The sequence below is a fragment of the Astyanax mexicanus genome, chromosome 5, assembly GCF_023375975.1.
Source record: "Astyanax mexicanus isolate ESR-SI-001 chromosome 5, AstMex3_surface, whole genome shotgun sequence".
NCBI lineage: Eukaryota > Metazoa > Chordata > Actinopteri > Characiformes > Acestrorhamphidae > Astyanax > Astyanax mexicanus.
In genome coordinates, this window is record NC_064412.1 from 31,920,180 (window position 1) to 31,945,693 (window position 25,514).

Here is a 25,514-nt window from a genome sequence, read left to right on the forward strand (position 1 = left end):
TGTATTTTAAAACATATTTAATTGCCCAAAATAATGAACAAACACAAGTCAGCAATTATTTTGTTTTGTTTCCTTCATCGGAAATATAATATCAAACCCAGTGGTCTATAAGATAAGCTCTGTGTGCACTCAATCCAACGGACATATTATACCTGTAGTAAACATATTGTACTTGAAAAAAACAAACAAACAAACAAACAAACAAACAAAAATCTCCCAACTTCAATGCCGCTTCAACATTAACAGTACAGAAAGGCACAAATGTTACAGTTCACGTTTCCCAGCTTTTCACATTGTGATTTATCCATGTGAATCTTCTCCTATGGTAGTGCCCTTGGATGTCATTCATACAACATAATGAGGTTAACATGGCTCATCTCTCGTCTGAACAGTGCAAATCTATTTTATCTGCACAAGACTGACCTTGTGTTCCACACAAAGCAAAAAGAACAGAAAACAAAACAGCAAGTTTATATAGATACGCAATAAATAAAGCACATTTTTTCATTTACAAAAGTCTGAGGTTTAAAATGTACAAACTTAATACAAAAAAGCACTGAGCAACAGAGGAGGATATTTACAGAGGCACTATGTACACACTTCGTTTTTACATTTAAGACTTCCTGCATTCAGATCAAGTTCGGAATTCTTCATTCATTCATTCTTTAACTGAATCTTAAACTGCTTCTCCTGAACTTCATCTCTTTAAACTTCTTTCTCAGAAAACAAGGTTCTTCATCGAAAGAAAGGTGGAGAACTTACAGTCACACGGTGAACAACGCCTGTTTCCGAAACCTGAGGAGACGCTCAATATATAACAGCACTTAAGGCAACATCTTATCTTTCCATATCTCATATCATAAGGCATGTTTTTGTCCAAAACTTGAAAATAAGACAAAGAAGGTGAAGGTAGATCTGATCCAACTCCTTCTGTTTTGTGTTTTATTGGCTTGAACCAATGAAACAACATGTTTCCTTATTTAGGTAGCAAAAAAAAATACATTATTAAAACACTAAACATGATTGTCCTAAAATAAAAAAAGGTTTAGAGAAAGCATTGATTTTGTGAGGTGACATTGAAATATACTTATATATATATATATATATATTAATTAAATATATATATATATTAATTTTAATCATTTTAAGCATTTTAAATGTATAACTAAGAGTAATTTTATAATTTTTCATTTATAACTCAAAGAGTGTATATTTAACAAAAAAAAATCATTAGCGTTTTTTCTAATGATAATGATAGAAGACACGACACGTGCTATTATCCTTATTAAGCAAGAGATATGCAAGGATTTTCAAAGTGGGAGGAGTTAATTGTGGTCAGACTCCACCCACCAGGCTTTAGGTTCTGCAGTGAGAAGTATTTTAGGGGGCGGGACAAATCTAATCTAAAGCTTAGCCACAGATGGAATTGTGTAGGCATGTAGACGTCAGAATGAAGCACAGTGGTATGAAAAGAACAGGTCGTAGTTGTAGTAAACATCATAAAGCTATGGTTTCTCCTTCATTCTTCAACAGAGGTAACGGTCTGTGCGTTTCAAGTGCAATAAACCAGCATACGTATCAAATCTGTACCTGCCAGAGTTTCTCTTTCCCTGAATAGTTCTGCTGAATAAGGTCCCTTTGGAAAGTTTGCTAACTGTTAGCTAGTCTAAGCTAGCCCTGCCATTCCTGTTTTGGTGCTGTGACGATCTAAAGACAGCTGGATACTAATTTCAGTTTAAAGAAGAAATCTGGTGTGAAATGGACTTGGGTTGTAGTGAAACATGATATTGGGTACAAGCTTTTGTCAAATAGCCCCAGCCTTCCAGAATACAGTGCTTTCATTCGACACTTCCACCAAGCTTACAATGCTAGTGATAGGGGCATACAGTTGCCCAATTTTACCCCATTAACAAGCTGAAAGTTGCTTGATAGTTCAGTTTAGAATTCTGACTGGACTATCTGACAAAAAGTCACACTCGTTATCGTATACGTTTCACTACAACACAAGTCCATTTCACACCAGACTTCTCCTTTAAGTTATAGGAAAAGCTTGAACAAACATGCTAGCTATTGTGGTTAATGATCAATGGAAACTGCTACTAGCTAACTGTTTCTAAGTACTGTTATACTTTACACTACTGCACTATTACTGAACTACTAACTAACTAAACCTTGGATTTATTTCAGAATTAAAGAGTATCATTATATTAAAAATTATATTGTTCAGAGTAATCTCACTTTGCAAAGTAATTTACTGCAGTCTAGACTGGGACTCAGAAAGGACGGTTGTGAACTAAGAAAAGTGGATCTTAAAAGTGGATATTATACAGGATTTTGTACAATATGTAGTGCAAAGCAACGAGTGTTAAACCTTCACATAAGATAAAAAAAAAAAAGAAAATATTACTTATATTCCAATAACATGTAAAAGGTGGGTAACACTTTTGTGAGAAGGCATTGGACACATTCATAAAGTATCATACACATTTACTGTGAACCCACCCAAGAGGAAGTATGCAGTGAGTTGCATGCCCTTTGCGCCGCCCACGCACTCCAGCATCCGTCCATTAATGTACAGCAGTGCATGGGGTGGTGGATTAACAGCCATGCTCTTATCGAGTTCTCGAGAGCCTCCAGATCCATTAAGCTGTTGAATGCATGTTGAATCCTTCATATTAGGGTGGGGCTTAATGGCCTCTGTCGTTCTTTCAGAAAGCTAATGGACGGAATGTCTCCACAGGAGTTTGGTCCGAATAATGAAACATAGTAAAAAGCAACGTGAGAGTGGTGGCATCATGGTGGTGACATTCTTCAGTGTCTGAAAAAAAAAAACGCTTTGTGTTCTGGATTCGTCCTTCACTTCCCGTTTAAGGTTTATGTGCAGAGGAAATATAAAGCCAGATGGACAGGACTATGAACTTCAGGACTATGACTTCTCTCTTGTTACTTGTATTTGACTTTCCACAGGTTTGTTTGAGAATCATTGAGAGAAACGTCACGCCATGTCCTCCTCGTCATCCAGACTTAGCATCTGATGCTGAGAGAACAAACGAGAATAGAAATAAGATAAGATTAATTATGTAATAATATAAAAACAACGGCCACATTGACATTATGGTACTATGTGAATATATGTTGTGTCCAATATTTTTTTGTTTTTATTTCTTGTCCAGTACCATTCAGTACAAGTTTGCATACACCTTCTTATTCAGTGCTTTTCTTTCTTTCTTTTTTTTACATACATTGTTATCAAATTAATATTCATAAAGAAGTCATAAGGAATCATGTAGTAAAATTAAAAGTGTTAATAAACCAAAAATACTCTGTGAAGCATTTAGATTTCTGAGGCTGGTAACTATGGTAATTCTTGGTCTTCCTTTCCTGGGACAGTCCTAATGAGTGCCAGTTTCATCCTAAAGCTTTTGATGATCTTTGCGACTGCACTTGAAAATACTTTCAAAGTTCTTGAAATGTTTCGGTTTGACTGATTTTAGATTCATTTCTTAATTACTGAGTTGAGTAGTTCTTGCCATTGTATACCTGTAACTCTAGCTCTTCACAACACAACTGATGCTTTCAAGCACATTAACAGGCATGAAATTCAAGTAATAACTTCAAAAAGTTCAGCACAGCTGTTAACTGAAAGGCATCTACTTTTCTACTATATTTCAACAGTATATGTGAGTTAATATATGAGCCAGTAGGGGGTGAGCATGGGGGCCTTACCGAGGGGTAAATGTATCCGTCTTGGCTGTTGCTCCTGCAGATGTGCACCTTGTCCTCTGTTGTTTTCTGATAGACAGGATTCTCAAAATGAATGGTGTTGGTGTTCTTTAGTCTCCAGTGCCGCCACAGCAACACGGCGCCAAACACAGTTAGGCACATGGCAGCTGAAGGAGACAGGAAGTGGTATACATAAATAAGAGCGCATACAGTAACTATATAAGATAAGATATATAATATAAGAGCATAACAATGCAATTATACTCTTTGAAAGATAACATTTTAATTAATCATAGATCGGAAAAGGTATACTTTTTTCTTCACCTACTGCAATGTTTTATATGTGAACAAACATACTAACAAACACAATAGATGACATTACCATTATCAAACATTATTAAGGTCATGTCCATTCATTGTACAATAAGCCATTTTAGGCCTAACGGTATGTAATAGAAAGGCATACACACCTATTGGCAGTATCACGTAGAGAGCAACATGGTTCTGGGACTGGCTGGGGACTGCAACATAGCCATCATTTGAACCTAGAGAAAGATATTATCATAATATTAACATACATCATTTATTATACACATTATTAAATGCAAACTAATAAATATACTTTATACCTTTATAATATTATATTCAAAAATGTTTACATTTTGAGTTTTTTGTAATAACATGCATCAGTTACATTGCATTGTGTCAAAATTGCATAATGAATGCACCAATAGAAATGCTCCAAAATGCCTTTAATAAAATCTTTTTAACTGACTTCCATTTAAAGTTAAAAAAGTTTTTTCTTCTCCTATAAAGTGTCCAATTTGTTGATACAAGGTTTTGCATCACAATAACAATACAGTTATACATTAGCAATCTATAGGCAAGCCTTCAAACGTGCAACTTGCAGCTTGATTTAGGGCGTGTCAATGTGTCTTTGCTATCGTAACAACGAGAAAAGTATTCCTCGTATGTACTAATACTCAATAATTAATCATGGGTCTTTTTTGGGCGTAACATGCAATAAACCAATCAGCGTGTCACTTGCCACTACCTTTTAAGAATCAGGTTTGCTCTGACTTTGGCTGACTTTTATTGTATATTCTGTTTATTGTTGATGTAAAAGTTGGGTTTGCACACTGCTGTGTGTTGAGTCTGACTACCGTGCCCATCAACATAGATGTATTATCACCAGCTCTGTCGTTATTTAAACGATGCAGGCCAAAGGTGTCAAAATAAACTTTTGAGGGTGTGTAAGGAAGGGTGTGCAGGGTGTAAGATAAAGCCAATATTATTCTAAAATTCAGTTTTTTGCAAATAATATAGTTTAACTCTACATTGTTACAGTGCAATGTGCTTGATATATATATAAGTGTGTGGAGTTTTCTAGCAATTTCTAGATTTAATAGACATAAAGTAGTCAGTACCTTCTCTGTTTATTTCATCTGGAAGGTTCTTTCTTCCAGCAGCAGCTCCTTTGGTAACAGGTTTTTGCTGGGTGGGGTCAGGTCTAGCAGGTGGTTTAGGTGTAGTTCTGCTGTTTGGGACTCGGGGTGGAATCACAGCTGTAGTTGCTGCTCCTTTTGCTTTCTGATCAACTAGGGGGAAGATAAGAGTGTTTGACATTTACAGCCATTTCAGTCATTAACAAACAATTCTTTACAGTTTCTCATATAATGGAAAGCTGTATTTATCCAGGAATAGGACATGTGCTAGTCAGGTGCTAGGCTAAAAGCTATCCTACCAGAACTGAATGTAATCTCCTTAGCAAGCTAACTGCACACTGTGCAGACCAGACACTTGAGAGACTGCTAAGAATGATTAACACCTACCTTCCACACATTTCCTCATATCTGGGCCCAGGACCATGTGATCGGGGCAGGCGCAGGTGTACTTGGGTGAGTGCGGGTTAATGCGTGGAGCTGGAAGACACAGATACTCACAGCCTCCATTCACCTGCTTACCCTCCTCACACCAGTTTGTACCTGCATGGCAGAACAACAGTTAGGGGGAGATGTAACTGTTATATTAAAAAATATAGTACATCATAGAAGTAGAAACACGATTTTATTTTTCAATTAAAGATATCTACTTTACAATATACTATAATACAAATATCAAGATCAAGATATTATTTTAACCTCTTGAGATCCTGCAGATTCTGCTCTCAGCACTATGATACTTTTAATACATAAATATATAAAATGTTTTAGAACGTTGACCCTGCCCATACAATCTAGTGGTCACATGACAACATTATGCTCAATTGATAAAAAAAAAAAAAAGATGATAGGAATCCCGGTTAAAAGTTTTTACAGCCAGTCCAAAAAGAAACATAGACCAGGTAAAAATTCTCATTGAATTTTATGTTTAAACCTAGTTTATTTACTGTATAAAGCTATTTTTTTGTTTTTGGACTAATTGGGTCCTTCTGATCCCAAATAGCAATGATATTTTTTTAATGTTTAAATAAACTACTGTCCCCATGTAATCTCAAATAGATAGGAGAGAATAAAATGCAGAACAAGCAAAAGTTCAGGTCTCAGGAGGTTAATATTAAAATATCAAATTAGTTATAATAATATTTATGGGTAAAGGTTTTTTTTTCAGTTTTTTAGTACTATAGAAATAAGACCCCTACTCATTTTAATCTAAAAATCCCATTTTAAAGGACAAATTCCTGCATTTCATTTTTGCTTTTTTTTGTTTCATGTTCACAGGTTTTGTTTTATACACAAAAATAAATCCTTGGAATGAAACATACTTTTTAATAATTATGGTATAAGACTTTTAAAAATATATACTAAACTACATTAAAGTGAACAAAGTTATGCAGTGTCTGGCTACACTTCCTCACCATTGGGCTGTTTGAGGTCGTGGTACAGCACAATGTCCTCAGGAGACACCAGGTTCTCCGCCACCTTCACAATGTCTTTTCCCGTCAGACGGTTCGCGCTCATGATGCTGTTGCTGGAGACGTCCGTCCAGAAAACCTTCTCCTATAGAACGTAATAAACAAAACAGAAAGTGTGTAAATCTTTTGCCACTCAGCCAAGAGGGGCTTAAACTGATTTACTTAACCCAAAAGGGACTATTGAGCAGAATTAGCTCTTATAAAGACTGACTTTACTCATGCCTCTGAAACACAACCAGAACAGAATGAGTTTAATAAACTGTAAAGTGTTAATCCTTCAGGATCTGATATTTAGTTAGTTTATTCTGTGAATTATGTAATTAAGAACCTGTAAACCCATTAGTTCAACAGAAGTACACACACACACACAGACACACAGATATACACACCTCAAACACTGTCAGTGAGAGAGGGTGGGCCAGGGTTCCCTCGTCTATGATGAGTGTGTGACGCAGACCGCCGTTGACCCCGATGCTGGAGAGTGTGTGCAGCTTGGAGTCCACCCAGTAGAGACGCTGGTTCACCATGTCTGCAAAGACATACAGCACATTAACACAGCATTAGACACTTTAGGAACTTAGGAACTTACATAATGAGTTAAGCTTCCTGCGGTTTCAGACATCCTACAATCTTAATAATAAAGATGCCTCTAATGCGTCTTTAAGCAAGGCCAAAAAAAAACAACAACAAAAAACACTTTTAGTTTCATAAAACTATTTTTTTTTTTTTTTTGCATTTTTTTCTTCCAATTAAGCTAGGCCAATTATCCCACCCATTAGGCTGCTACTTAGCTATATATTCCCCATCACTGGTGACAATGTGACAATGTAATTTTGTTGGTTTTGTTTGTTGGTCACCAGAAGAAAATCTCGAGGCCTTTAATTATTTAATTAATATAGTACCCAAAACTACAACCCTAATCAGGTAAATGTAAATGCCTTACTCACCCAGTGTGATGCCGTTGGGCCAGACAATATTGTCAGTCACCAGAGCTGTGCGGTCGGCGCCATTCAAACCACTCTTCTCAATCCTGGCAGGATGTCCCCAGTCTGTCCAGTACATGAAGCTGAAGACAATACAACAATATAACAGTTTATTAACTGAACTGATTCACAGAGACACTATTTACTTAAACTTAGATTAAGAAACAGATTCAGTTTGCTAATATGATAGAATACTGGTAGTATTGTTCTGTTTAATCTGTGAATAAAGGCAAGTGGATAGAATGTATGATGTAAAATATGTAAGTCATATTCAGGGACCCAACTTTCTCAGGATTGTTCAAGGACTGTGGATGCATTTCAGCACTTAGAACTACTATCACAATATATTACATAATTTTTTTGTTTATTTTAAATCTGTTTCAAATTATATCTAATTGCCATAACAGCTCAGCTTTACAACATAATAGCAATTTTCTATTTTTAGGTGTTTTACTAGAAAGTTTACTAGAAAGCAGCTTCTAAATTTGCTTTCATGATCTTACTAACATTTTATGGATTTGTTTCAGACATTGACTCATTTTCTAGGCATTTCCATGACTGGAAAAACAGCCTCCAGGTTCAACATTTCCAGGTTTTCCAGATTTTTTTAGGTGAGTGGTAATGCTATTGGCTGTTGCTAGCTGTTTCTTTTCATTTATTCTTAGCACATATTTTCATCCCTTCCCTTAATTATTGTTATAACACCTTGAACTGTAAAAGTCTGACTGTGAAAATGTCATAATGCATATACTATTAATATTTTATTTAATGTGGTATGTTGCTCTATGGAGTGTTTGTAGTGATGCTGTTTAAATGAGACTCTTTTCTCCATTTTTAAGGGTTTATCAGACTTTACATTGACTGTGTAAGAGCAGTAACTCACTTGCGCTCTGGATCTACAACAATGGCCCGCGGCTTTTTCAGCTCATCTCTGATAAGAGTTTTGCGCTTCGATCCGTCTGTGGTTGCCACGGAGATGAGTCCAAAGATGCTGTCAGTCCAGTAGATGTTGCCATGGATCCAGTCAACAGCCAATCCCTCAGGGGCGGAGATATGGCCGTCAATCACTGTGGTGTGATGGGAGGAGTCAGCAGCCTGGTCCACAGGAGTGCTGGTAAAAGAAATGGGTATGAGGACAGAGTGTTTAGTTAAACTGTAATATAATGTTTAATCTGAGCATCAAAGATTTAAAATAAGATTAATTAAATAAATCTCGAAAAATAGATCTAAACAGCAGGAAAATCACTCACCTGTAAATCTTTTTGTGGAAGAGATCGGACCAGAAAATCCTCTGACCAGACTTGTCCATGTCAAGTGCCACCACGTTCTTCAGTCGGGGGATCAGACACGTGTACTCACTCTTATCCAGCGTCATCTTCCTCACCTCATGACGATTGGTGAAGTACAGATATGGAACATTACCTGAGAAAAAAGGAGAACACATTTAGTTGAGAAGAACCTGTCAAAGAACACACCTACATCCTTAATTTCCTAATTTCACACTTTTAACACAATAATTCTATAAATTATTCGTAGGAAATGATCAGCAATCGCCCTTCATGTGTTTGTTCTCTTTATGGATGGACATTGTGTTCCTTCAGAAGGTCGCAATAAGGACATGTACATTATCTCCAAACCATCTACCAAATTTAGGACTGTGTGAGGTCACTGTATGGTGAATGATATTATACTCTATTACCCACCCCTAATTAGGACATCAGGGTAATTTTTTTCTGTTTTTAGCAAAAGAAAAATTCACGCTGTTCCAATTTCCTATTATGTATCTATTAGAGACAGATTATATATTTCCAGTATCTTTTAATTGACTTTAATCCTGAATATATGGAGATATTTGGATATATTAGTATCATGACATTCTCATTTAGGGGTGTGCCATATCATTTTGTATGCAATATTAAAATTTTATTTTCCTTTTGTTGCAATTTTTTTTATTCAGTGTTTTGTCATATTGCCAGGTGTATCTTTATCATAAAAATACCATATAATATTGTAATATTATTTTAGGGCCATTTTATTAGGGCCACCCCTTGTTTTTAGTAATGTTTACATTTCAATAATGTAATCATTGTCCATGTGTTTAAATAACTTATATCGTTTGCATAAAACCAGGTATGTTTCCATGTTAAAGCAGTTTACTGTAAAAGTGCTCTATAAAACATTTACTGTAGCTTAGTTAAAGCTTCCAACATACCTGCCACAGCCTTGCACTCTTTGGTCATGAGGTCCATCTCATAGCCCTCTTCGCACTCACACTTGAAGCTGCCCTCCAGATTCACACACACCTGAGAGCACGTGTCAGGGTCTGCACACTCATCAATGTCTGGGAAAGAGACACAGAAGTAGAGGAAAAAAGAAAAGATAGAGAGTAAGAATCTCAGTCATCCATTTTTTTCCAGATCCATTGCAACTGTAACAAATGTGAGCTAAAACATGGTAAGTGCCAATGTGTGGATTGTCTGGACTACAGCTGTGCACTCAAGGACAAACCAGAGATATGGTGTGCAATTTTAAACCTGAATTCATTTTAGTAGTGCTATTTGAGTCAGACATGCTATTCTAATCACGAATGTACCTCAGCAGAGTTACTCAAGCAACATATGAGTAAAATATACACATATACATATGTTTAGAGCAATCCTACCACTATCCCTACAATATGCTCTGTGGCTTTTTTCACACTGTAAGAATTGCACCCTAAGATTTAATAGCTGCATGAAAAGCAATGCACACTGGCTGAGTTGTTCCTCAGTTATAAGCAAGTTCTAAACAAAATGTCTCCATATTTTTAACAAGCATAAGGTGGTCATCACCTTCACAGCGTTTGTTGTCCACCAGCCTGTATCCTGCAGGGCAGAGACACTCATAGCCGATCTTCAGGTCGTTACAGGTGTGAGAGCAGCCTCCGTTATTTACTAGGCACTCGTTGGTGTCTGCAGAGAAGACAGGAGGAAAGAATGTGGTTGAGTCATTCATTGCTTCATTTCTCCTTCGCTTGCATCATTTTTCCGACATCTCCTCCTGCTCTCCTCACACACTAATTTTTTTCTATTGGCCAGACACTCTGGCCCCAAGTGTTGGTTTATATGGATGGAAAAAAATGTATAAAAAATTATAATGGTGATGATTACTCACTGCACTCTTTGAGGGGCTCATCAGACCAGTCCCTGCAGTCGCGCTGCTTGTTGCACACCTTGTCCAAGCTGATGCACTCTCCACTGCGACAGTGAAACGTGTTGGGACCCTCGCACTTACTCACTGCATGGAGACATAAGGGGTAAACTATTAACATCAAAAAATGTACTGTCAGGTAATGAATATGTTCAGATTAATACACTGACGACAATGCAAAGTGTTACTCTAGATACTACACTGTGTTCCAAATTATTATGCAAATAATATTTTCTCAGATTTTCCAAAATTACCTATATGAATTGCAGTTATTGTAATTTTCCAGTCATCAACTATTATAGTACAATTGAAAGATTTTTGAACAAACTGCCAATGATAACAGTATAATAAAAAAAAATAATACACTCAAAATGCACTCAAAATGCATGTTCCAAATTATTATGCACAGCAGAGTTTTCAACCTTTTCATTTTTATGAAGAACAAAAAAATGGTCATTTGTGAAATTATAAGCATTAGCAAGTTATTACAAACTGAAATCAAACAGTTTTCCAGTCAAAACTTTATTCTAGGTGATGTTACATTTGCACATAGGACCCCTTGTTCGAAAGGATCTTCTGAACTCTCTAGTTCATTGAATTTGTCAGGTTTTGGATGGTATCTGCTTCAATTGTCTTGCATGAGGACAGAATACCCTCCCAGAGCTGTTGCTTACATGTGAACTGCCTCACGCCATCCTAGACACTCCTTTTGATGATGCTCCAGAGGTTCTCAATGGGGTTGTGGTCAGGGGAGCATGGGGGCCACACCATAAGTTTGTCCCCTTTTATGCCCATAGCAGCCAGAGATGCAGATGTGTTCTTTGCAGCATGAGACGGTGCATTATCATGCATGAAAATGATCTTGCTGTGGAATGCACGGTTCTTCTTCTTGAACCATGACAGGAAGTGCTGTTTGAGAAACTCCACAAACATTATGGAGGTCATCTTTACCCCTTCAGGGATCCTAAAGGGCCCGACAATCTCTCTCCCCATGATTCCAGCCCAAAACATTACTCCACCTCCTCCGTAGCTTTGTTTGCATGGGGTGTCCATCAACCAGCCATCCACCACTCCATCCATCAGGATCATCGATTGTTGCACGGCACTCAACGGTGAACAAAACAGTTTTGAAGTCAGTCTTCATGTATTGTTTGGCCCACTGGAGCTGTTTCTGCTTGTGTGCAGTGGATAGAGGAGGTCGACAGGATGGCTTATGCACAGCTGCAAACCTCTGAAGGACCCTGCATCTTGTTGTTCGGGGGATGTTGGAGGCACCAGCAGCTTCAAAAACCTGTCTGCTGCTATGACAAGGCATTTTTGCAGCTGCTCTTTTAACCTGTTGTAATTGCCTGTTGGAAAGAGTCCTCAATTTTTCCTTATCAGCACGTACACGTGTGTGCTCTGAGTCAGCTACATACTTCTGGATTGTGCGATGATCATGATGAAGTGTCTTGGCAATGTTGATTGTAGTCATGCCTTGACAAAAACACTCCACAATTTGTTGCTTCTCAGCAGCCGACACATCCTTTTTCTTTTCCATTTTGGCTTAAAATGTAGGCTGCTTAATAATGTGGGACAGCCTTCTTAAGTAGTCTTGCTTTTAATTGGACACGCCTGCCAAACTTATTAGCACAGGTGTCTGCAATTGCTTTCAGTGATATAAAGAGCCCTGACACACATCACCATCAATGAGTTTAACTGACAAACAAATAAAATCTTACTTTATCACTCCTAAACACTTTTTGCATAATAATTTGGAACACAGTGTATAGCTATAAAAATTAATATACGCTAAATTAAAATATGAACACATCTAAAAAAAAGACATATTTAAAACATATGATCATTTCATCTTCATAATAATAACAGCATTAACAGATGTAGGTAATAAAACTAAACAAATAAAACTGGAGAAATGTCTTGGTTAGAGGGTATTTTGAAGGAGTGTGTAATCTTTAAACCTTGTTAGACGTTTAGCATCCTATTTTAGCGATCTGTAGAAGAGCCGTCAATTGCACACTATGCAGTTTGATTTAGGGCATGTCAGTGTGTCTTTGCTATCGTAATGAGAGGAAAAGTATGAATTTAAAAAATCTCAGAACAATTGAAAATTAGATATTCTACTGTCTGGAAAATAATGTAAAAGTTGAAAACATTTAAAACAACTGCCAGTAGAAGCAGAAAGTGTTTGTTAAAACTAGAAGAGGAACAAAATTACTATTTTTTTAATAATAGCATATGTTTAGAAGCTCATCTCAAGTAAAGAACCTGAGAAATAACAGCTTATATTAAAGCTAAGAGAACATCTACATAGAAGAGACACTGAATCAGGAACAGAGATTTTAAAACCACTGGTAAAAAACAAGTGGTATCTGACCGATTTTAGCTGTAGCTGATACTATAACAATGTAAACTATGTGTTTTTTAAGAACAGCATGAGGAACATGTGAGTGAGAGGAATGTGAGAGCTGTGTGTGTGCATATGTGTGTGTGTGTACGAGCACACTCACCAGTGGCACAGTCATTCTCATCGCTCATGTCCCTGCAGTGAAACTCGCCGTCACACTGCCGGATGCCTGGAATACAGCCGCCGTCAGCACACTGAAACTCATCTGGCCGACAGGTGGGCGCACCTGCAAAGAAAAACACAATATTTTTTTTAACAAATATTTTTTAATTGAATCAGACCTAAAGCTCAGTGGGATAACTCCAACCCTATAAAAATAAATTAATATAAAACATTTAAAAATCTTAAAGCAAGAAACACAATGAACTCACTGCAGTTGGCCTCGTCTGAGTGGTCCATGCAGTCGAAGCCCCCGTCACAGCGCCACATGCCATGGATACACTCCCCGCTGTTGCAGTGGAACTCCTGCTCATGGCAGGGTGTGGGTGGGGCCTTTTGCTGTCCACAGTTCTGGGGCCACTCGTCCGAACCATCTGCACAGTCGGCGTCCCCGTCACACGCCCACAGCTGGGGCACGCACACAGAGTTGTTGCACTGGAAGGAGCCAGCGGTGCAGGTGGGCGGTGCACAGGAGGCCTCATCGCTGCCATCCGAGCAGTCCGACTCATCATCACACACAAACGAGGCAGAGATACACTGACCGTTGGCACATCGGAACTCGTCTTCCGTGCAGTTTTTCAGAACTAAAGAGAGAGAGAGAGAGAGATAATGGATGGTTGGGCATTATTATATTAAACGGATTCTGTACCTGAAATAATAAATTAAATCATTCATATTATTTCAACAACACCATACCACAGTCTTCCTCATCCCGTCCGTTCTCACAGTCTGCCTTTCCGTCACAGAGCCACCGGGAGGGCACGCATTGGTTCAGCCTGTCACCACAGCTGAACTCTGACGGCTGACATATCTTCTTGCCTGAACATTACAGTAAACAGGAGATTTATTCAATTATTAAATAATTAAATACAAAGATTAAAAATATTTATCAGCCATTTTAATTATATGTCTGTTTAGACAATAAATAGAAAATGTTCTGATGTCGCTGTTAATTTACTCTGACTTTATTTATTTTTGTATTGTACATTGTTTCACTTGCTATTTATTTAAACAACTATTTATTTATTTTTGGTATAAAATAGAGCTACAGAATAGGGGGGCGGTGTCAGTCCTGACAATGTCAGTCTGCATGTCATAAACTCTAGTACAAACACTAAAGACTCCAAAGCCCAGCATGCACCTACACTAGACCTCACGGACATTGCTGATCACATGACACTTTGGAGTTCTGGCTCGCCAAGCTTCTAAATTACTCACACCTGGTCCTACTAGTATATATACCACTTGTTTTCAGTAGCTCCTTCCCCAGTATTGAATCTAGTTTCTAGCTCTTTAACCTAGCATTTTCTTTGTTGTTTGCTCCTTTGTTACCGACCCGTTTTTGTATTTTTTTTTTACTTCTCTCTTGCCTTGCCCCTGTACTGTTTGTTTATCGTTGCTGACCCTTTATTTAGTTATTAGACTTCTCCTTTTGCCTGTTTCTGACCACCTCTGTAAGTCTTTTATTAATTAACTGTGTGTTTGGTATTCTCGTGTATGTTGTGTATCTGGCCAGCATGACGGGCGGGGGAAACTCAGAGACTAGGGAATGAATACCTTTTCTAAATATCAATGAATAAAAATAAATAAATTAGAAAAAAATAAATAAATAAAATAGGTAAAAACTAAATACAATTTATTTATTTTTTTTAGTTTTACATAATTAGCTTTTTTCTTTTTTGCTGCAGTTAATTAACTAATTATTAAATTAGCAACAATAAAAAGGTATTGGACAATGTGTACTGCTGTTAAAAATGAATGAATTAAAAAATGTTAATTAAACTCACTGCATGTGATGAGCAGCTCATCAGATCCATCCCCACAGTCGTCCATGTCGTCACACACCCAGCGTGTCGTAATGCATTTCCCATTTGAGCACTGGAACTGCCGCTCGCTGCAGGTAGCTGCTGCACCTGAACCGGAATAAGAGAAGAGGAGAGGGTGACAATTACAGCAAGTGCCACAACATTAATGCCACAGGTGTGAGACTGTTAGACATTACTGAAAACCTTGACATGGTTTGAGACATATTAAGCTCATTAAATTAAGTTTAGCTGCTGAAGTTCTAAATTAAACTTCAGACAATGAACTCTTGGCTAAGCTGAAATTTGCCTGTTTGGAACATGACATTAGCTCGTGATAATTGGGAGGAAACTGAAGAGAGGGAAGAGAGTTCAGTGAACATTTTGGCTGTTTTGACAGCTCTGGCATGAATACGTGAATAGGGTAGGTATATTTCATAGTATGTTATATTAAAAAGCAGGGCTTCAGGCATGTTTCTCCTCCCAAATATAGTTATTTTCATAACACAGCTTGACCCAATCTACTTCAAAGGTGAAATGCGAACACATGACTTAAAATAACAAAAGCTGATAAAGACGTGTGATTTTTGGTGCTGTAAGTGTGGTATCTACACCCTGAAGGTCAAATACAGATTGTAAAAAGTAGAAGCAGTAGGAGGTTGATAATGTACAACCAAGAGAAGTTAATGTTTAACACAAGTTATAATTAGTGTAAAAGCACTAGCACAAGATCTTATCACATGCTGCACAATCAATGACGTTGACAATCATTCACTTACACACACAAACACACCCTATAACAGCTTTTCAGATGTTATATTTTGTATTGTGATTAAGGTGGGGTACTTAACAAGAAATATTAAGGTAAAATATATAAAACAGTTGCAAGAGTAGAATCTTAAGAAACAGGTAAAAAAAATTTACATGTGAATTACTGTATTAATAGAGCGCCAGAGCAAAGGGACACATGCATACAAATCATCACTGTCAAAACAGTGTATCTTCAAATGTCAGCTGTACAGGAAAAGGGAAAAGTCTTCTTAACTTCAAGTGGTATTATTTAAGGATGTACCGTGATGTCGGAATTATATCGGTTCCGGTCGATAATAGCTTTTTTCTTTAGAAAAGTCGAATTCAGACGATTTGGCCAACAATTCTTTTTTTAACAAGTTTTTTCAATTTTTTTCCCACTTTCTCCCCAATTTACACAGCCAATTACTCAACCCACTCATTAGAACTCAATAGAACCGAGTAGCATCACACCGCACTCGGAGGAAAGCGCAGCAACTCGGTTTGGAAACATCAGCTAACAGATGCCTTGGGCTGAGTGTCATTACCCTAGGAGTGATGTAGTGCGAGAGTGCCATCTACCCACCCAAAGAAAGCAAGGCCAATTGTGCTCTCTCAGGGCTCCAGTAGCTGAAAGCAAGCTACATGAAGAGGATTCGAACCAGCAATCTCCCGATGGACCATTCGGAGCCCCTTTGGCCAACAATTCAAACCTATATTTGCTGATGTATTAATTGTATGCTGGTAAAAGACCAGACGGAGCTAGATATATTGGCCTCAACATCGGCGTCAGCAGATTTATACATCGATTTGTTAATATTGAATATTGCATCAGCCCAGAATTCCCACATTAGGGCATCCCTAGTATTATTGTAGCAACTGGAGCATTTCTATTATTTTTCCAATATCATGGGAATTGGCACAATGGCAGCATTACAAACGTAATATTTCTTCTCAGTAGCCTGTTGATTACATGTATAAATCGTACAGGCACAATCCACAATTGTTTATTAAGTAGTCTCTGGGTGTTCTGCTGAAGTTTAGCGTGTTTCTGTAAAGCATGAGTTGCCTGTCTGTCTTTTCCCAGAAAAAAGTAAAAGAAAATCCACTTAAAATGGCTAAAATCCGAATCAGCTGCAGCTAATTAAGATGACTTTGTACATATATACACACACAGTAATAACGTAGAAAAAGAAACACCGAAAGCCATAGAGACAGAATACACAGACAGTGTGTGTGTGAGTGGGAGACGGACAGGCACTAATACTCTGCTGTGTGTTTGGTTTCATGGTGGCTGTCGTCTGCTGTTGACAGCTAATGTCAGACACAAGAAAGGTTGTCACAACCACATTCCGCCCTTTCTGTCCTTCAGCCCAGCCTGAGCCTTGATCCGACCACTCTGACTGATGACATCTTGCTGTCTCTTTAAGACAATGGCGAGAGGAGGAGTTTAGTAATCACACCACCGGTTGCTCATTGGTCTCGCAGGACGTTTCGCATAATTGGGATACTACAGAGACGCACTGGGAGGCGGGGAGAGACGGTAATAGAAACAAATGAGAGGGCTGGGTGAACTTGAACTGAACCGAATGGATGCTTTAGAAACCAGTTTTCACAAAAACCTGTAATTCTTGGCTGCAGACACTGCTGGTGCGATCGGTGACGCACTGCAGGGCCTTTGGCTGATCTGAACTGATCTGTGTTGCAATGAGACACTGCTGCACTGAAAAAATCAGGGAGGGATGATAAAACGAGGGTTACTTACTGTATACTAGAAAAAGAGAGAGAGAGAGAGAGAGAGAGAGAGAGAGCTAGGGAGATTCTGGGCAGTCTGCCCAGTGTAGTCTAGTACATTGTGTGTGTGTGTGTGTGTGTGTGTGTGTGTCTGTGTGTGTATGCATGTGTGTCTGATTGTGTATATATTCCTCTTTAAACTATACCAGCTGTTCAGGATAACTCAGAATTACTGGTAAATTCTTAGAAGCTCGTCCCTCTTTTCTCTGTTTCCCACAGAAGGACCAAGAGATATGCTGGAATTGATGTAAACCAGTATGAATCTGTTCCATGGATTTTTATCATTTCCTCACTTAGCTAAAGACGGAAAACACCAGCAGACTTTTTATTTCACCATCCTGACTGTCATAAAAGTGTGTGGTAAAGTGAATAAACTATGAGAGGGCAACAGTAAGCACTTTCATAATAAAGGCAATAAAAGTTTGTAATCAATGTGTTTCAGTGTTTCATTGCTAATAATATTGTTACAGCGGTAAGGGAGACATACTGGAATACAATTTAAAATACTGTATATCTATAAAACTATAACACTCAGTAAGATAAGGCATACAGTTTAAGTATACAGGGGTCTGACTTCTGAGCCTCCATTCCACTACACCCCTTGTTAGGTTCCCCATACATTCGTTCCTTATTTACACCACAGGTGCTGAAACTAGGTCACACTTCAGCCCCAGCCTACCCCCAGCTTAAACCTGACCCTCAGACACTGGAAGGAAACTGGAAGGAATGTAGTGACCGGGCCGGATTCCATGAAACACAGACAGAGAGCTCATTTGGCTGGGCCCCAGAATGAGACATAAATCTGCCCTTTTTTTTTTTTTTGCATAAGAGCACATGGGATCAACCATATGTTCTACTTGAGATACTAAAAAAAAAAAAAAAAGATATATATATATATATATATATATATATATATATATATATATATATATATATATATATATATATAAATATATACACATACACACACACTCCCACATATATATATATATATATATGGCAACTTAAGAATATTTCAGTTGTAATTAAGCTATATTTAAACACCATACAAATATTAAATTGTGCTTATGAATGCTTTTTTTGGTACAACTTCAGCAAACTGAAGTAGATTTAAGTATGTTTTTTTGAAAAACATTTTAAAAATACACTTGAAGTATATTGCAAATATACTACTTTTAATGTGTATTGATGAACATATTTTGTACACTTTAATGCTACTGGGGAAAAAAACATACGCTGAAGTGCACTTTAAGCAGTATTTAATGCCACTACATATATTTTCTTTATCAACACAATGTATTATTTAAAGCATATTGCCTAAAAATAAATTTTATGGAAATACAGAGAAAGTATATTTAATGTGTAATAAATTGAAAATGCACTTTTAGTATTCTTTACCTAATTGAACTTACTTTTAATGCTCTTAATATACTTACTTTTCACAAGGGATATCATTGTATTGTATGTAATAATATTGCCAAACATTTGGCTATTAACTATATTTACTTGGAAGTGTCTGTTTGCAGTTTACATGCACTAAATATGCTACATTTTAGGTTTGTGTTAAATAGTAGAGTGCTGGTTTGATTGCCTGTGATTCTATAGCTTTCCAAAAGTAAAGTCCCAATGCACAATTGGCTTCAATCATTTAGTGCTATTCTAGCCAGTATATATAGTATACACATGTGTGTAATAACAGTACATATCGTCACTTTCCAATGAAAAACAGGTATCTCCAAAACAGCAACTTTACAGGAGAGATATAAAAACCTTCTTAACAATGGAAATCAATGTCATTTTCTATTTTTATACATTTCTATAGTTTCACTCATCAAGAAATTATGGACAGTAAACTAAAAATCGACAAAAATGAAGATGCTTGATTTTCATTGGACAGTGATGATATGAAAACATATTTTAGTCATTTCTGTTAGTATTAGTATTAGTGTGTATGCTTATTAAGAATGCCTCAATCTTCATATTTTGCCTTTATGTCTCTCAGTAATCGCCTCTCAACAATCGCCTTTGGGATTTTAAAGAAAATAGACCTGTATACAATATACTTTTTCACAGTTCACCTCTCAAGCATCACATGAGTTTCCTGAAGTAACTAAGATTAAGCAGTTTCTTATGACTGTTTAAAACCTAACACTCCTTTAAGAGCTTAGATTACAATAACGAAAACTGCAGCTATGACAACCTTACCTGCAGTTATTCCTGCCAGTAGGTTTGTGTGGTGTCATGTCAATTTCAGGAAATAATTACCAGACCAAATCAGATCATGTACTGAAATATTAAATAAAATTTCACTTTCTATCTATCAGTGAAAAAACGACACACAAAATCCACAAACCAACCAACATGTGGCCATGAAAACATATGTAGCAAAAATGTAGGTCTTTTTTATGAAGACAGGCTGCTGATAGTATTTGGGTCAACAGTTTTTGAATGCTTCAACCGCTTTCTATTCATAGTGAACTAAAAAGCAACGGACAGTGGCATATACTGTAGCTGCTCTGGAATTCAGTGGACTCAAGTGACACTTAACTTATCCCATTATAGACACTCGTACACTTACATACACACACATACACACACATTGAAACATATATACAGTACAGGCCAAATGTTTGAACACACCTTCATTTAATGCGTTTTCTTTATTTTCATGACTATTTACATTGTAAATTCTCACTAAAGGCATCAAAACTATGAATGAACACATGCAGTTTTTGTACTTAACAAAAAAATGACCTGGCCTCCACAGTCACCGACCTGGACCCAATCCAGATGGTTTGGGATGAGCTGGACCACAGAGTGAAGGCAAAGGGGCCAACAAGTGCTATACACCTCTGGGAACTCCTTCAAGAATGTTGGAAAACCATTTCAGGTGACCACCTTTTTTTTTAGCTATTTCACCTTTTTTTGTTAAGTACACAAAACTCCACATGTGTTCATTCATAGTTTTAATGCCTTCAATGAGAATCTACAATGTAAATAGTCATAGTCATGTACTGTATATATATATATATATATATATATATATATATATAGGCCTCTTATGTAAGAATAGAAAGTACCATATGAGGTGAAAGGATTGAGGCCCACCACATCCTGTAACACATGACATATCTGTGGCTTGTTTTAGCTTAGGTGACATAAAGCACTCTTTAACAACTTCACAACTCGCTACACTGTAACAGTGTGATAAATAGTGCCTGACTGATATTAAGATGTTTCTACCTGAACTATACTGACTTACTAATAAAAAAAGGTACAAATAAAAAAAATAAAATAACAATGATTGCAAACGTAAAATGAATAATACTTCAGTAGTTTTAATTAAACAGTACCTTACTCAGTGACTGAGTGAAAATGTTGACAATTTGTCACATTTTTAAACATTCATAAAAATGTCTTTAGATGCAGAATTCTATTTAACTTATATCACAATAATCTTATAATTGACATATTTTTCTTTAATATTCCACTCTTGGAGGAGATCACTAATGGCTTGTTTTATTACATCAGCTTACAGGTGCACACATTAGCTGTCAGTGCACTCACTGATGAGGGAAGCTTAAGGGAAGGTTATCCTACCTATTCAGAAAGAGCAATGACAATTGTCTTTTCTAGGACCCAGTAATATATTATCATACATCAATATTGGCAGTTCGAATTTAATAAATGACTTACAGAATATGATTTATTTACCATATCGTAATCAGTGTAAGAGCACTGGATTTTTCAAAATCGAACTACAGTAAATCTTCAGTTTAGAATTTAATTTAGCTTGAAACACGCAAAAGGCATGGACTAAGACTGCTGACGGTGTGTAAAATAGGAATGAGCTTCATGACTAGCCCTGGGCAGGATATAAGATAGGTCCCGAAGTGTTTTTTTCATTTTGTCATTTAAAAAAAAAGTATAATATATATTTCTGTTACACCTTGACTACAAAGCACTGTAAAGCAAGATGATTTAGTGATAATGATTTTTTTTCCTATCTGTAATTCACAGAAAAACTACATTCACTTATTTCCCATAAATGCGTTTATGCAAATTCTGTGCTGGGACCTTTTCTTAGTCCACGCCTCAAGAGACATTCCCCCACAATCCACTGTCCAATCTTCCATTACAAACCCGGCTCAGCCTTCCAGAGGGCCTTTTATGGGTTTACGCGAGTGCTGTGTTTACTTACAGCACGTCAGTGTAAAGTCCACGGCCTGGTCTGCGTCTGTTTTCAGAGTTAATTTATTACCACACTGTCATACGCGTGAAAGTTGAGCTTTTACCCAGCCCTAGCTCCAGCTCCACCTAAAATATCTAGCCACTATTACAACAAGACCTAGGCTGTGTGGGGCTGCTTGGCATGAATATATGAGCCTTTGTGTAAATAAGTGTTTAAGGTCAATGAAACTGATTAGAATGTAGATATTCATTTACTCCTACTGGTTTGTCACCCTGATTCTAACATAATTCCTCACATGATGTGGCAGTAAAAAAAGGTTTGGTGTGTGTGTGTGTGTGTGTGTGTGTGTGTATGTGTGTGGGTGTGTGTGTGTGAGGGGGAAATAAATGTTGTAATGCCATTATCAGGAATGACCTTGCATTTTTTTGGGCAGTACAGTGAGGGACGACCCAGTCAGTGGTTAGAACAGCCGTTAACAACAGAAGTACAAGACTGTACTGTAATTTCACTTCTGCTTCCTGAGGGAAAAAAGCCATGATTATATAGTAAAAAGAACCAGTGTGTGTGTATGCATACAGAGCGCTTCATTTGGAACACACTACTCTAGTCTAAATATCCTCAGTTCTACCTGTCCTGGAATTCCACTAACGTTGTGTTCATGCATTCTTTTGAACTGCAGTTCATGTTAGCATGATTGCATCACAAAATGCCTGCAGATCTTTCAGGACCACCTTCAAGCTGTAAAAGTCCTGTTTTACCGCATTTCAAAGGTGCTCTACTGAATTCCGATCACATGACTAGAAAGGCCAGTGAAGAACACTGAGCCCATTGTCATGTTCATGAAACCAGTTTGAGTTGACATCTGCTTTGAAGTTGGGTAAATTGTGGTCATTAAGGGATGCACATGGTCAGCAACAATACTCAAACAGTCTGTGGCATTCAAGCAGTGATTGGTTGGTATTAACAGGCTCAGGGTGTGCCAGAAAATAATTCCCCAGACCATTACACTACCCCCCCCCCCCCCACACACACACACACACACACCATCCTGGACTGTTGACACGAGGCAAGTCAAATTCTGACTCTACCATCTGTCAGACTCAGCAGAAATGGAGATTCATCAGACTAGACGTTTGTGATGTTTTTCCAGTTTGGGTAAAGATGTGCCCACTGCTGTTACAGCTTTTCGTTCTTGGCTGAGAGAAGTGGAACCTGATGTGGCCTTCTGCTGTTGAAGCCCATCCACCTCAGGGCATTCTGCGATGCTTCTCCTTACCACAATTTCGCCAACTCAAATTCTTTATTTATCATTTATTTATCAATTCATTGCATAATTCTAAATAAACTCTAGAGACTTATTAGGTAGCTTAATAGGTATTTAACGAATGAGTATTAACAGTATTTCTAGTAAAGTGCTCGATGTGTGTGTGTGTGCATAGGTCAGGTCAACAATTCATTATTTAGTCTAGGCCTTTAAAAAAAATTATGTTATTGGCTTATTGCACAATAGATAGCCATGACCTCAATCGTTTTGGTAACCTTGATATCGTCCATTATGTTTTTATATCAAGGACAGGCCATTAATGTAAATGAGGAAGATGGATGATCACAAGACATCAAACCAAGCTGAACTGCTTGAATTTTTGCCCCAGGAGTGGCATAAAGTTATTCAAAAGCAGTGTGTAAAACTGGTGGAGGAGAACATGCCAAGATGCATGAAAACCGTGATTAAAAAACAGGTTTATTCCACCAAATATTAGTTTCTGAATTCTTACAACATTATGAATATGAAATATTGTTTTCTCTGCATTATTTGAGGTCTGAAAGCTCTGCATCTATTTTCTTATTTTAGCCATTTCTCATTTTCTGCAAATAAATGCTCTAAATGACAATATTTTTAATTGGAATTTGGGAGAAATGTTGTCTGTAGTTAAAGAAATAAAACAACACTGTATTTTTACTCAAATATAAACCTATAAATAGCAAAATCAGAGAAACTGAAGTGGTCTCATTTTTTTTCGGAGCTGAATTAAAAGTTTATTGCATGATTATGCATTGTGTTGCAGTAAATTATCATTAAATCAGTGGCATAAATGGTCTTTTAAAAATGTTACTTATATATATCATCCAAATAAAGAGATTTATGTTAAATCGTGTAATTCAGGCTCATTATGGGTTTCTGGCCGCACCCAACACAGCTCAACCGGCTTTTTCTGCCACGCCCACTAACGAGAAACGCCGCATCCACAACACACAACAAACCGGCTCGGTCTCCTATTGGCTGAAGCCCCGCCTGTATGCCAGGTTGGCCAATTGGGGCGGCGATCGCACATCCCATTCATTCCAGAGTAAAACAAAAAAAATCCCCACAGTGGGGGGATTTACATGTTACGGTAAAAGACGCACAACATACTACATATAAAGGATTACATTTAAATATTAGCTAGAGACCTTTTTACTAGCATTTTTAAACATTCATTGATTGCTGGACTGCTGAACTGATGAGGTGAAATGCAAATGATGGAAAAATCTAGAATGACAATCCCGACTGGGATGCTCCCTTTTCCCCTCCTCCCTCTCCTCCTGCTTCTCATCGTATAGCTTCAGTTTACCTCCTCCTGGTGTCATATTAGGACACCACCCTACACTGGACACATGGCTATACTATATTTGGCTTGCGTTTATAGTAGTTTTTTAACCTACATAATCTAACTAATGCTAAACTAAACTAAATAATATAACTAACCCAATTAGCCATATATATATAATACATGTCATATTAACAATAATTACTATTAATTACAGCAAATAGCCCTCTTTTTTATCACAAATTAAAACATACAGTTAGTTAGGCAACTAACATGTTCCCCGGTCTTTAAAAGCATGGTAAAGTTATATACACGTCTCAATTATCGTGTTGCTCCCTATTCCCTTCAAACAGCTAGTGCACTAGTGACCATCATCACGAAGCAGTGAAATGTACACCCAAGACAGTGAACTAGCTAAATGACAAACATTTATTCATATAAGCTAAACGTAAATTGCGTTGTAACAGAAACATTGCTTAGCAAGCTAATTCACTGTTTAGCTCCAAAAGCTAAAGCCAAAGTAACTTCACTAGCTACTTATCTAACTACTGTATCTAGGGTAGCTAGACAGGGAACACAAAGTCAGACTGGGATTGGGATTCAGCCCCATACTTCTCATCTCAGAGATGCTAGCGTTAACTAGTTAACCTTAAATGAGAATTAAGTGAAAATTTAAGGTTTGTGAAGTCTACTTACGTGATAAAGTCAAGCAGGCGAGCCCCAGAAGCGCACAGCTGAAAATCCAGCGTTGCAGCATCTCTTGTAGACTCGCGCGCAGCTCTGAATGGAGGCTGTCAGGCAGGATGCTCAGACCCTCAGTGAGCAGGTCTGGAAGTGTCTATAATGAGGGGAAATAAACACCGGCGAGTGTGTGTATGTGTCCTGGTTTGTGTGGTGTGTGAGAGACGTGAAGTGTCTTGATGCTGAACCCGAGTCTCATGAAACTGTCCAGTGGCAAATCTGACCGGTTTCAG

General features: G+C 37.5%; 1 protein-coding gene across 1 annotated transcript; it reads right to left on the bottom strand.

Annotated features, from left to right (window-relative positions):
- On the bottom strand, nucleotides 1-25,514 carry ldlrb (low density lipoprotein receptor b). Its single transcript, XM_007231303.4, has 18 exons — nucleotides 25,237-25,514; nucleotides 15,163-15,288; nucleotides 14,072-14,194; nucleotides 13,588-13,959; nucleotides 13,320-13,442; nucleotides 10,774-10,896; nucleotides 10,452-10,571; nucleotides 9,833-9,961; nucleotides 8,871-9,042; nucleotides 8,504-8,731; nucleotides 7,585-7,703; nucleotides 7,027-7,166; nucleotides 6,581-6,722; nucleotides 5,556-5,708; nucleotides 5,151-5,321; nucleotides 4,194-4,268; nucleotides 3,727-3,890; nucleotides 1-3,037 (listed from the first exon to the last, which is right to left on the bottom strand). Exons 1-18 carry the CDS (start codon nucleotides 25,295-25,297, stop codon nucleotides 2,996-2,998), a joined length of 2,583 nt encoding a protein of 860 aa, XP_007231365.3. The 5' UTR covers nucleotides 25,298-25,514; the 3' UTR covers nucleotides 1-2,995.